Genomic DNA, 12,548 nt, shown 5'->3' on the forward strand with positions numbered 1-12,548 from the left:
ATGATTACCATTCCCAAAAATTCCGGCTTTCTTTTTCTGGAATCTTGTTTTAATGATTGTTTGTAGAAAGCCATGAAGATCCAAAATGTATGAGACATGATTTTCCAAAAAGAATTGAATAAGTGTTTACAAGATTCCTGGTAAATAAAGGGGAAATTGTTATATTCCCAGAAGGCCATAGAAAACGTTGTCTGCTGTTGTTCAAAGTGTATTGAACTGAAGAATCACCTACACCATCCAGATTTTGGTTGTGGAACCATTGAGTTGAACTAGTAGTAGTAAGATCTTAATGACCAGTTTGAATTTGGTGGTACTACAGTATCCTTCAGTTTTGTCTGTCATTTTTCTTTGTTCCAATGTTTCGGTAACAGTTACTGGTGTTCCAAAAGAAAGAAGTGTTAAGAAGATACAATTTTCCTGAGAGCAACTTCACTCCTTTTGAGGCTAGCTTAAAGGTTACCTTCTTTTTGCATCTTCATAATCATCTTCATGATATTTGATTTTTCATATTGAACATGAGGACGGTGAAGGGCCTTGACCCTTATCACGTGTTGGTGATATGACCAATGTGAAGAATTATTAATCTTGTTCGTTGTATATGAGCTGTCTGCAAACAGAGAAAATGAGGTAAATTTTACTGTTCTGTTTGTTTTGAATTAGGTTCATGCACTTTTAGTTCGAGAAGTTGATGTAGAGAAGGTGTCGAGTTTTGAGAATCCATATGTAGATGCAATAAGAAGCTTATGGAATGACCCTGGAATTCAGGAGTGTTACGATAGACGACGGGAATATCAATTATCAGATTCAACTAAATAGTAAGTACATGGTAGCAATTAATAACTATATATAACTTAATGTTTCTAACAAAGTAATTTTTGCTTTATTGTACTATATGTCCGTGTACATGTTTGTATGCATATGCAGCACAAACACAGCTGAATATACATGTACTAAATTGAATTAAGGAGTGGCACACATCTATTTTAGGATTATATCTGTGCTTATTTCACAAAATGACAATCTGTGATCATTCAAAGTCTTAAGTTAACTAGGGATGGTTAATTTGGGGGAGGATTTTTTTGTTAAACCTATTCAACCTACTCTCTTCCAACATATAATCACAAATACAAGATGGGAAAAACTAATTTCATGTAGGGGGACAGTAGTCAATACTATGAAGTGCAATTAAAGTAGACCTCCATACAATTGATAAAAATTGAAATGTCCAAGAGCTCCTATTTTCCAGATTTTCCGTTTTCCCTTCCTGGCATTTGCATTCTTAGTAGTGAGATAAACAGTACTAAACAAAGATATTTGTTTTATATTAAGCTGCCTTTCTATTATGGAAACAAAGTCTAAACATTAAAGAGTGTGGCCGCCCAGAAGACATCAGGAAAGCACTTGAAGTGAAATTGTTTTTTCTAGATCAACAATCATAAAAATGCTTATGTGACTAAAAAAAATGTCTGAAATGTCACACCTTTAGTTTCTTGGGACTGGAGTCTGATTAGAAAACAATGTGAAATTTGTCATTGGAGTCTGATGTCTGCCAGAAGGTTTACTCCATGAATCTTAGTTATTTTTTAGTGATGTAGCATAGAGCTCAGGTAAAATTTCTCATCTCCTGTCAAAGAAACAGTTGATGGCCTTTTCATGTAGACCAGTGCTACAAAACACAGCACAGTGTGTTATTAAAGCCATCGCAAAAACTTCCATGGGTTCTGCATTGTTTTTTGTATTAGCTATGAAAAAAAGTTATTCCATTGATGTAGCTCCAGTCTCCATTTGGCATGTATACATGAATGGAAGCCTCTTAAACTTAAGAAAGTGCACTATGAAGCTTCCATTAAGCTGATTGTAGCAGGACATTAAACATGACAGGTGTGGAATAACATTTATCTGCACACTAGTTTGAGCATCCTTATCTAGTACAGCACTTTATAAGGGAGTTAATCAAGACGAACTTACTAGGATCTTGCTGATACAATTTAGGCAGCTGAAGATCTGTCAATGCAGGATATAAGGCTCCTCAGATTCGTTGCAATATTATCATCATGCCATGGCTTCCCTTTGCCCTATGCATAGGGTTTCTCTCATCCGGTGCAGTTCTCTGTCCTGGCTACCTTCCCAACCCATCATTTTTGCACATATATTTTGGTGTAGACTGGTGCAAAGCACAGTGGCATCTCTTGTGTATTGTTTAGATTCTCACTGTCCCCAAACATACCGAACTGTTTTCATTTTAGGTGGTAAGGAAACAAGTACAATTTTACATAAAGAGAAAAATTTCAAGATGTGTAAACAGTGAAAAGAAAATTTTAGAGACATGTTACTAGCAATATTTCGTCATGTTGTTTCTGTACTAAAATGAGTGGCAAAATTAAATAGAAGTTGAAGCAGAGTTCGTCTCATACTTTGAATTTCTTGTATTTGTAGGTCCTAACTTTGTTTCCACAACAGATGTGATACTGGTTTTAAAGTTGAAATAAATGTATGTATTTTCTGTGCTCTCTTCCTTAGAGGCTAAAAATAGAATTACTTTCCTAAGTAGGAAATAATGATCTGATGCTACTTCAGATCAGATTGTGCTGAATACCATAGTTTTGACCTACTTTAATTAAATTGTCACCATAGCGGATCTTTTGAGTAGCATTAAAAATAGTAGGGAATAATCATTAAGTAGCTATAAAAAAAATTCCTAGTACATTGTCTTGCAAAATGTACATGTGCTAGTTGATTGGTTATTTCTCAAGCTCAGCATGTTTAGCAGTTTACCATGAGTTTTTTGCAGATTTGGTGACTGCATTATAGTTCATACTATGGATTTCTGCAAAATCTTTTAAATAACTCTTGTTAATCAGGGTGTATAAGTCTTTAGAAAAGCCTCCATGTAAACTTATGCTTGCAAGTAGAGTTTTTTCTGGGTATGTAAGTCCAAAAAAAAAAAAAAAAAATCAGCAAACACCAAAGAAACACTGTTTCAAAAATACAGTATGTGGGTTTATCATTAAAACACTCAAATTTATTAGCTCAAAAATTATATCCTTGTCACCAAGCAAGGAGGCAAATTACTTAAAAGTTGCTACTGACATTCACATGGCAGTAAGACAGAAACAAGCACTTGGTGCTCTTTGTCTTCTGACTTGATTTATGAACCAAAATGGTTTGTTGTCCACTCTCTCTCTTGTAAGCATATGTGCCAGTGTCTGGTAAGCATATGTGTCAATGTCAGATGTGCTCTTCATTTGTCCCTTGCATGAACTTCTCATCTTCTCAGTAGTTTTCCACTGTGGTTTTGCAGTAGTAGTAGTAGTACCAGTAGTAGTAGTAGTATTTTCAGTCTGCTGCCTACATTGCTTTTTTCTGCCATCAGTATTCAGCAAGGCTAAGTGCTGAGTCCTGCCCTTGGGTCACAGCCGGCCAAGGCAGTGGTACCGGCAGAGGCAGAGTAGCTGGAAAGCTGCCCAGCAGAAGATGACCCCAGGATGCTGGTTGCCAGCAGCTGAACAGGAGCCAGCATACAGCCAGCATGGCCAATGGCATCCTGGCTTGGATCACAAATAATGTGGTCAGCAGGACCATATCTGATATTTCATCAGAATATCAGTATCAGAGTGTGTAAGGGTTTATCCCCCTGCAGTCAGCACTGCTGAGGCCACATCTTAAATCCTATGCCCAGTTCTGGCCCCCATACTGCAGGACAGACACTGAGGGGCTGGAGTATGTCCAGAGAAGGGGAACAGAACTGTTGAAGGGTCTGGACCACAAGTTGTAAGGAGCAGCTGAATGAGCTGAGGGTCTTTAGCATGAAGTAAAGGAGGCTCAGCTGTAAACTTACCACTCTCTACAACTGCCTTGAAAGGAGGAGGTAGCTAGCTGGGGGTCAGACACTTTTCCAGGTAACAAGAGATAGAACAAGAGGACATAGCCTCAAGTTTTACCAGCTGAGGTTCATTTTTCTGAGCATCAAGAATAATTTCTTCTTGGAAAGAGTTGTTAAGCATTGAAACAGACTGCTCAGGGAAGTAGTGGAGTCACCATCCTTAAGAGTTGTTCAGGAAGTAATTGGATATTGTACCTAGTGCTGTGTTCTAAGTGACGAAGTGGTGATTGGTCAGTGTTGGACTCAATGATGTTTGAGGTCTTTTGCAACCTGAATTATTCACATTCCTGTTACTTTATTGTTTCTAAATGACGCTTCAGGTTTCTAATATGTCCTGTATATCATAATACTTTTGCTTTCTGCCATCTTTTTTCCTGCTTTGTCATTCTTTGTCATTGTTAGCTTAATTTTTGATGTTTTTATACCCACTGCTTGTACTCTGAAAGAATACATCCAGTGTTTGTTTACTGGAAGAGGTGGCAGTAGTGTCTAAGAAAGAAAATTCCCTGCATTATGTGAGTTGATGTGAACTTTTTGGAGGCTTAACAAATCCATTCTGTTCTGTTTCCTGATCACTGGATGCTCCAAAGCTTGGATGTTCATGTTGTTTAAAAATCAACTTTGAGACTTCTCTGTAGCAAAGTTAAGAGCACATGAGATACAGAGAAGTTACTTGCTTTCCATACACATTACCAGGTGACTTACCGCCATAATTACCATCAAATTACTTCCCTTTAAGATGCTGCCTCACAGTGTGAGACAGATGTAAACTAATTACATGGAGAATTGCCTTTAGTAGTAGCTGTGTGAGATGAGATCATCCAGAATATACTGTACAGGGTGCCTAGACCTTAACCCAAATGTAAAAAGGTCACAGTCAACAGTTTGATTATAACATACCTTCTCAAAGCCTAGGGAAAGGAGAGGCAGTAGTCTTCTGTGTTTGTGAATTTGGGTTGCAGTTGGAATTTTTGAAGATTCATTACCGTTTTTCTCCAGTATGACAGTAAGGGCTTACCATTCATGAACAAAATGTAGGAACTGTTGAAGACCTAGACAGTATCCCAGAGCATTGCTTGGCTCAAATTTTTAATTTCATCTTTCTCTGGCCAAATGAAATTGAAGTATTTCAATTTGAACTGTGTTCCTCCAACCAAGCAGTGAGCATATCTGTTTAGTTTCCCTTCTATGGCTATGGTTTCTAACACTTCAGTTAATTAAATATAATATAATTAGTGTGTTAGCTATGCCAGTGGATCTATAACACATTTTGTTATTATGTAATATACTGCTTCATTATACATGCCATGTATATGTATGTTCAGTCATACATGCCATGGCATTCTCATACATGTTTAGTCTTCCAGGCTTTTGTTTATGCATTTTCTGTTGCCTTTTAATAGCTTGGTTCCTGCAGTTGCACAGCTTTGTATACACTGTGAGCTAAGATAGTTGGACAGTTGGACAGAAATGCAGATTCACATACTTTACTATGTAATAAGAGCTCAAGAGTGTGAATCTGAGGTCATTTACAACATATCACTGATTTTTAACAGAAAAGAAAGAGGTGAAACCTGGTGATATCTGCTCAGTAAAGTACACCTTTTGTAAAGCTGTAGCAGGAGTTGTAAGGCTTTGGTCATCTAGTAATTTTTCTATGACAGTATTCCATTTGAGTTTGAAGTATTCTCAGAACTTCAGTTAAACAGTTAATTTATACCTGTCAGCTAAAAATACCATCTTCCTTCGGTATTACTCCTCCAAAACACATAAATTTCAGTGGAATTAGCACCTATTAAATAAAATGTGTTTGGAGATACACAGTGGGCAAGATCAGCATACGAATCTTAAGTTTTTTCTACTGCAGTTTACTCCATTTCTTGGCATTACCTTTAGCAATCATTTTTTTTATTTCATAAAGGTGTAGGGCACTCTTAGAGCATGATGGGTCTTCCAGAAGGAGTAATACTGTCTGAAATTGAGTTCAGCTGTGCAGCTGAACTGATAGCAAATTCTGAACAACTGTCTGGGGTATCTGTGTAGCAGTCATTAGATTGCAGTGACAAAACCATATAGCCATAATTTAAAAGATGTATAAGTACATTATTATTTAATAAACTGTTGATTAGTTCTTGTTTATCGTCATTTGTAAAAATGGACCTGAAGGTCCTAAAGCTATTCTTGAAGGCAATTTGTGTTGTAGAATCATAAATTGTGCTTTTGTGTATTCACAGTATACACAGCCTTATTAAGGTTTATAGTAAGGTGGAAACAGCAAATAAAAATGAAAGTCTGAAATTTAAAGATCAAGTACTAGCAGAACCATGCTAATCCTATCTTATGCCTCAGATATAGTTCCAAAATAAAAGCAATATCTGAAGAAAGATGGGACATGCATACCAAAGTACTGCTTCCCATAGAAAACCTGGAGGTTATGCAACAGAACTTAAGAAATTCAAAGCGGGAAGTAGGACTATGTAAAGCAGTATACAGAATGTATTTCTTTCAGTATGCTTTTTTTCATGCAGCACCAAACATGTTCTTAATGACTGTATAATTTTACACCACATTTCCTAAAAAGAAGGATTTGCATGAGCATTTTTTTATTTGGTGACTTGTCTTTTTTAGCCTTCGCTAAGGTTGGCTTTTAGTGATGTAAGAAATTGAGGAAGACAGCTAGGTAGGATTTGGGTGGAATATGGTTAAAAACAACTCTGTGACTTCTTCCTACTTCACTTCAATCTTAGGTTAATTGTGTTTACTATAGATTAAGATGAGGTAGTTCTGGAAACTGGTAATTTACCTCAACTTTTCAGCAATGGTGTAGAGTCTTAGAAACACAAACCTCTACAGAAGTTCTGAGAACACAGCCAGTACTTGTTTGTATTTAGTTTTGTATGCTGCAAATTGATTCCATTTACTGAACTGCTGGCTGTTAGCATAGAGGACACTTGTGTCAGTTATTCTGGCAACTCTGTGAGGCAGGAAAAATCCTGCTACAGCAGCTTCAGCATTTTGCATATGTGCTGTTGAAAGTCAAGCTAATTGTGTGTTTTCTTATAGATGTAAGAGAAAAAAGGCTTTTGTTTTTCAGCACATGGTCAAAATTAGTTGCTAGGGTTTTTTTGGACAGTTTTGTTTGGACAGACATCAGCTGCCTCAAAGTTTTGCAGAACAAACTAAACTTCAACCCCACCCTCAAACCACCCCAAACTCCAACAATAATATGGAGTAAAGCCCCAGTCCACTCTAGAGTATCTAGGCTTCAAAGGACAGAGATATATCAAATCTTACTAAATACCTTGCCTAATTATTCTTTATCATAGACTTTGGTTGCATTTCTATTTTCTCTTGCACTGCCACTGTCTATGCAGAGCATTTGGAGAGGGTTATATGAACTGTCTTAATCTTGAGGAAAGCAGTTTTTTTACACTAAACCTCAGAACTTCAGGGTTGAAAAGATGTAAATGTTTATGGTTACTATTATACCAAAATCTGTCATGCCATTGAATGCAGTGTGAAAGCATTTGCACGTGATATGTTGTTGATAGGTCTTGCTTTTATAGATGTGGTTACACTGAAATCACCAACAAACCTTTATGTTAAACAACGGAATTTGTAGAATTTTTTGAGGTTCATGCCTTCCCTGTTCCCTATACTCAGGTTTTCCTGTAGAGATGTGTTGGCTGGCTGGATGATAGCAAATCGTCTTCTCTGGTTTTACACTGACCTTTCTATCAGTGCCAATAATTACTTCTATCTCAACATGTTTGGTTTTATTTAGAGATTTGTAACATAGTGTTTCTGGTATGGTGTTAGTCAGATCCTTTCTCCTCAGCACTGTGTTTCAGAGGCATTTTGCTCTCCAGGGACTTCTGTGCTCAAAGTGTCTCAGGACTCCTAAGCACAGGGTTTCATAGTGTGCTAGTGAGTATTAATTCAGCACCTTGCTACATCAGTTTTGCCTGCTGAGTTTAGGAAAAGTTATTAGATAATACTGATGAGCAGACAAGTCTCATTTCTAACCTCAGAAAGGGTAATTGTTAGAGGTGGATTGAAGGCTGTAACCTTTCTACCTTTGCCTGCCCATGCCTTACTGCCTGCACCTGATCAAATAGGCTATACGCTGAACATAGTTCCTATGGAACTAAATTCTGTAAGTTCCTATGGAACTTTTCTAAGGAATAAATCCTATGGATTTATTCCTTAGAAAATGCTTCTTTATCACCTGATTACTTGGAAAAATCTGACCTCAAAGATGCTGGTAAGTAGTAGCTCATGTCTGGAGGAGGGTGTTTCTTTGAATTGTCTGCCCCATGTTGAAAGCGCTCCAAGATCTTAATTTCTGAAAGAAAATACAAGTGACTTTTGATGGTCTGTCTTCATTAGGTGATGCAGCCATAGAAAATAGGCTCAGTATTGAGCTGCGCATTTGTGGTGGCTGGAGTCACACCCAGTTTATTAAAGAACTTTACTGGTTAAAACAACTGTTGTCTGTTTATTAAGCTTAGGAGTCTCACTTCCTTGCTTGATTTCTATATGGAAATACATATAGGAAAGTACAGAGTCAGTCTACTTCCATAATCCTATTTCTGCTGTTCATTTTGAAATGTGGGCCAACAGTACTTTGACATGTGCTTTTTTCCAAGGGTGTTACTAGCACCTCCATAACCTGGCAGCTTCTCTGAAGCTGGCTGCAGGCTTGGACCTTGTCATAGGTGATGTGAAGTGCATTAAAATTACTTTGCTCTTAGTGTTGACTAGAAAACAAAAGTCTTCCTCTGCTTCTGGTCAGCCTGTGGATCACAGGTGTGTTGCTAGATGCTGGCAGCTTGTCATGACGTCAAGGGAGGTCCACTGCCAGCAGCTCATTACATACTCATTGCCTCAGTAATGCACCTTCTGCCTGTAACTATGGCAACCCCCTGGAAAATTACCTCAGCAGCCACTAAAATTCATTTTTATTAAAACTAATTACAGATATGATTAAATTTTGAAACTTGGACTGTATTATAAATTTACTCAGAACCATGTATTTCCCCATTTTCTTTCCTTTCTATAATGCCTAGCTGAGTAGGTACTGTTTGGGTGAGAGGACATATAGCTACAGTGTGACTCATCAAAATAAGACTTCTTAGTAGGTGGTGAAAATGAAGTCTGAGTACCATGTAGCTGAGACCTAAATGTCTTGAGCAGTTGCAGGTAATGATGGTGGTTACTGACTATTGGACTAGCTCTCAGGATGGCTTCCAGGGTATTTCCAATACCCATATTGTGATTATGACTTTAAAATCTTAAGCTAATAAACCGAAAAAATATCTGGTCAGGGCAGTCATTGGCTATTCTCCTTTTGTGTAAGAATGTAGCTATATCAAGTCTTGTGATTTGTTTGCAAGAGTGCATGTGTAGCCAGTTGCAGTTTACATTGGAGAGTTGAGTGCGTTGGTACTGACTGCAATATTTGTAAATTCATTTCAAGTTGGGCTTCCACCCTAAAACACACTGTGCATATCTCTTACATGTTTATATTTTTTGTTTATATGTAGGATTTGTTTGCCCAGGAGGGCAGTATAGTTGTCAGTACTTTAGGGCTGCATTAGCTAAGTGCTTTAGAATCACAGTTTATTAGTAAGCAGGTACATCCAAAAGCCCATCAAAATCATCATTTACTTCTCATCCATCTACATTCAAAAACTCAACACATTCCACATAGCCATGGCTTCACAAGTTCTCTTCTGGTTGCAGATAAGCCAGTAGAGGAAGTAGCTCCACTCTGCTTTCCTGCTGGAGTTTATGGACTTGCCACATCCATCAAATAAACTGTAATCAGAACAATTTCAGTAGTGTTTCTTCACTATTCCAAATAATTTTGACGTGTGTTATCAGGCTGTTGCACAAGTGAAGGGGCCGGCAGCTGGGGATGGGCAGAGGAGCAGCTAGGGTGGTCTGGAGCCAACAGTTGAAAGAAGACAATTGGCATTAGCTAGCACTTTAGATGTTTTAATTTACAGTTGCTGCCTGATAAAGTAATTTTAAAATAAATTTTAAAATAAATACATTACTTTTATTTTAGCTTACTTTTAGTTTAATAAGCTGTAGGATGTTTAAAGCTTATGTGTGCAATGCTGCACTTCTGTGGTGATCAGGGAATTTCTTTAAACCCCATCTTTCATGAGGGTAAAAAAAAAATTCATCCAATCCAATTATTTTGGTACAAGGAAACTTTGAAAGTATAAGTCTTTATTTGACAGTAAATAAACCATGGTAAGCCAAATAATAAATTTTCAATGTTACAGGAACAGTTAGAATAGTAGTATGTGAGAAATGTGTGTGCTGCTGGTATGTCTTTAAATATTAATTGTTATCTACTTGTCTTTTCTTTTTATGTAGTCAGCTGCATTCATTTCCATATTCCCTCTCAGCATTTTGAAATAGTGACTCAGCTCAACAACCAGTTGTTCAGAATGATCAGACTTGACACCCCATCCATTCTAATGCAATGCCAGAATCCATTCTTGTGCTTCATAAAGAGAAAATGCCTTGGGTTTTTGTCTGTGTAGTACTGTGGATATAGAGATGTAGTGTTTTGCAATTAATACGCAAGTTATGATAATGTATTGAGCTTATGTGTGTTGATTTTGCTGTCACTGGTATTTTAGAAAGACTGCATCTGACTGAAATGAGACATTTTATTTCTGTCATATATCAAAAGTCTTCAGACAATGATATAAAACAGTGCATAAGATGGAAGGAAAAGACCCTATCCCAATGATAGATGTTCTTACTTAAAGAAAATAGAAGGTTTTTTAAATTTTTACTTTGTTTTAGAGGTTATGTAAATTTAAAAAGAAACTTGCAGCATTTTTAGTGATTTTAAAATATCTTGAAGGCAACTTCGTGTTGCTGCTGCTGGCAGAGCAGTGTGATTTTCAGAAACATGTTTAATCCCCCTGAACAGCAGAACACATGTTTAATCCCTGCTGATAGCAGAACACAATATTACATACCTTCATTAGGTAACTGGAAGTGTAATTGTCTGCAGAACTATCAGTAGCAGAAGATACCTGTTCCTTTGCTTCAGAATAACAGTGCAAAACTTGATTTAAATCTGAATTCCAGCACACCTAATTTTTCAGCGGAAGTCTCTTTTAAAATGAAATGTGAAGAAACTCCAAAAAAGAGAAAAAACCCCAAAAAGCAGAACAAACATAAACAAAAAATGCAACAAAGGGGGAAAAAACCAATGAAAACTACAAAACATAGGAACAACAAATCAAAATTAAAACCATTCTTCTATCTAGAAATTGACATTTCATTGACAATTTGCTGTATGGTCACAGCATTAAAATAGCAATGATAAAAGACTTCAAGCTGTACAACAAAGACTTGGGATATTTTAATTTAAATTAATTGATACAATAGTATGTTCATTTATGAAGTTTTAAGTTAGAATAAAAGTGGTAGGGGCTAAATATTGCTGGAAAACAAAAAAAAAATCACAGGATATATTCTAAATGGATTTTGTTAGCCCATAGATACTGATTATGATTGTCAAAAAGATTTTCTTGTTACAGGTTTTTGTGCATCTTCTGATTTTATTATTTTTTCTGTGAGATACTTCTGTTTTGACACTAATTTCTTGATTCTGGGTTTGAATGTGTAATTCAGGACAGTTCTTAGAGAGCCCACCCAACACTCTTAAATCTGTTAAGTGAAGAAATCCAGGGAATTAAGTAAGAATCCATAAGGATACATAAGGACTCCTCTGTGGACTGTATAGGCTCTGTAGGTGGCTACAGGTGAAATGAGAGAAAAGGCAGTGTTCTGAGTTTGGCTACTGAGTGAGCAGAACTTGAGCATAAAGGATGAGAACAAGGAAAAGGTAAGTATTTTTTAAGGTTAAAGTAATGTTTCTGGAATTTCCAAAAACCAAAAAACCCCACAAAACATCATCTGCTCATTTATTGATTTTTTAGAAACACAAATGAGATGTAACAATGTAATAGTATTTTTGCTTGATCACATTTCTAAAATCAGCTATATGTGCATTACCAAATATCTTAGTAAAACATCCACTGTGCAGAGATGCAGTAACTAGGCTCACCTTGGAGACCACAGCTAAAGCTTGCCAAAGGAATGCAACAAGACAATTGTATAAATTGGCTGCCTGCCAATTTGTTCAGTTAAAATTCTCCTGCTCTTAAGAATATTACTGTAGCATGTAATGACTGGCAATGCTTTTTTATCTCCTTCCAAAATTTCATCACAAAGTAAAACAAATTCTTCTGTGGGTGGGAGGGAATAAGAATCTTATTTGGGGTCTGTCACTTTCTTATGGTTATGGATGTCATTCACTTTTTTTTTTTTCCTTTTCCACTAACAAATTGATGATGAGCTTGTTCCTGCTGCTTTTTGTGTAAAAAACCCACACTGCAGATCCTGTGCTCAGACTCTCAAGTCTTTTTCTCACTGCCAGAAACCAATTAGCATTCTCAGAAAATATTTTTCAGATTAGTACCTTCTGGCTTACCTGAGATACAGTGTTCAATACATCTTTCTCACACTGTTATTTACTATTGAATTGATACTCCATTAATAAAGTCATAGTGAAGGAAATTGGATAATTATATAATTGAGCCAGTAATAATTTGGCTCTTCCCCAAAT

General features: G+C 36.7%; 1 protein-coding gene across 1 annotated transcript in view; it reads left to right on the top strand.

Annotated features, from left to right (window-relative positions):
* The window catches only part of LOC131573266 (guanine nucleotide-binding protein G(q) subunit alpha-like), a 112,282-nt gene that overhangs the window by 78,103 nt on the left and 21,631 nt on the right, over nucleotides 1-12,548 (top strand). Inside the window, exon 3 of the mRNA XM_058827052.1 lies at nucleotides 661-815. Within this exon, the coding sequence (XP_058683035.1) occupies nucleotides 661-815 (155 nt within the window). The remainder of the gene's footprint in view (nucleotides 1-660; nucleotides 816-12,548) is intronic.

This window comes from Poecile atricapillus, chromosome Z (genome assembly GCF_030490865.1).
Source record: "Poecile atricapillus isolate bPoeAtr1 chromosome Z, bPoeAtr1.hap1, whole genome shotgun sequence".
Lineage (NCBI taxonomy): Eukaryota > Metazoa > Chordata > Aves > Passeriformes > Paridae > Poecile > Poecile atricapillus.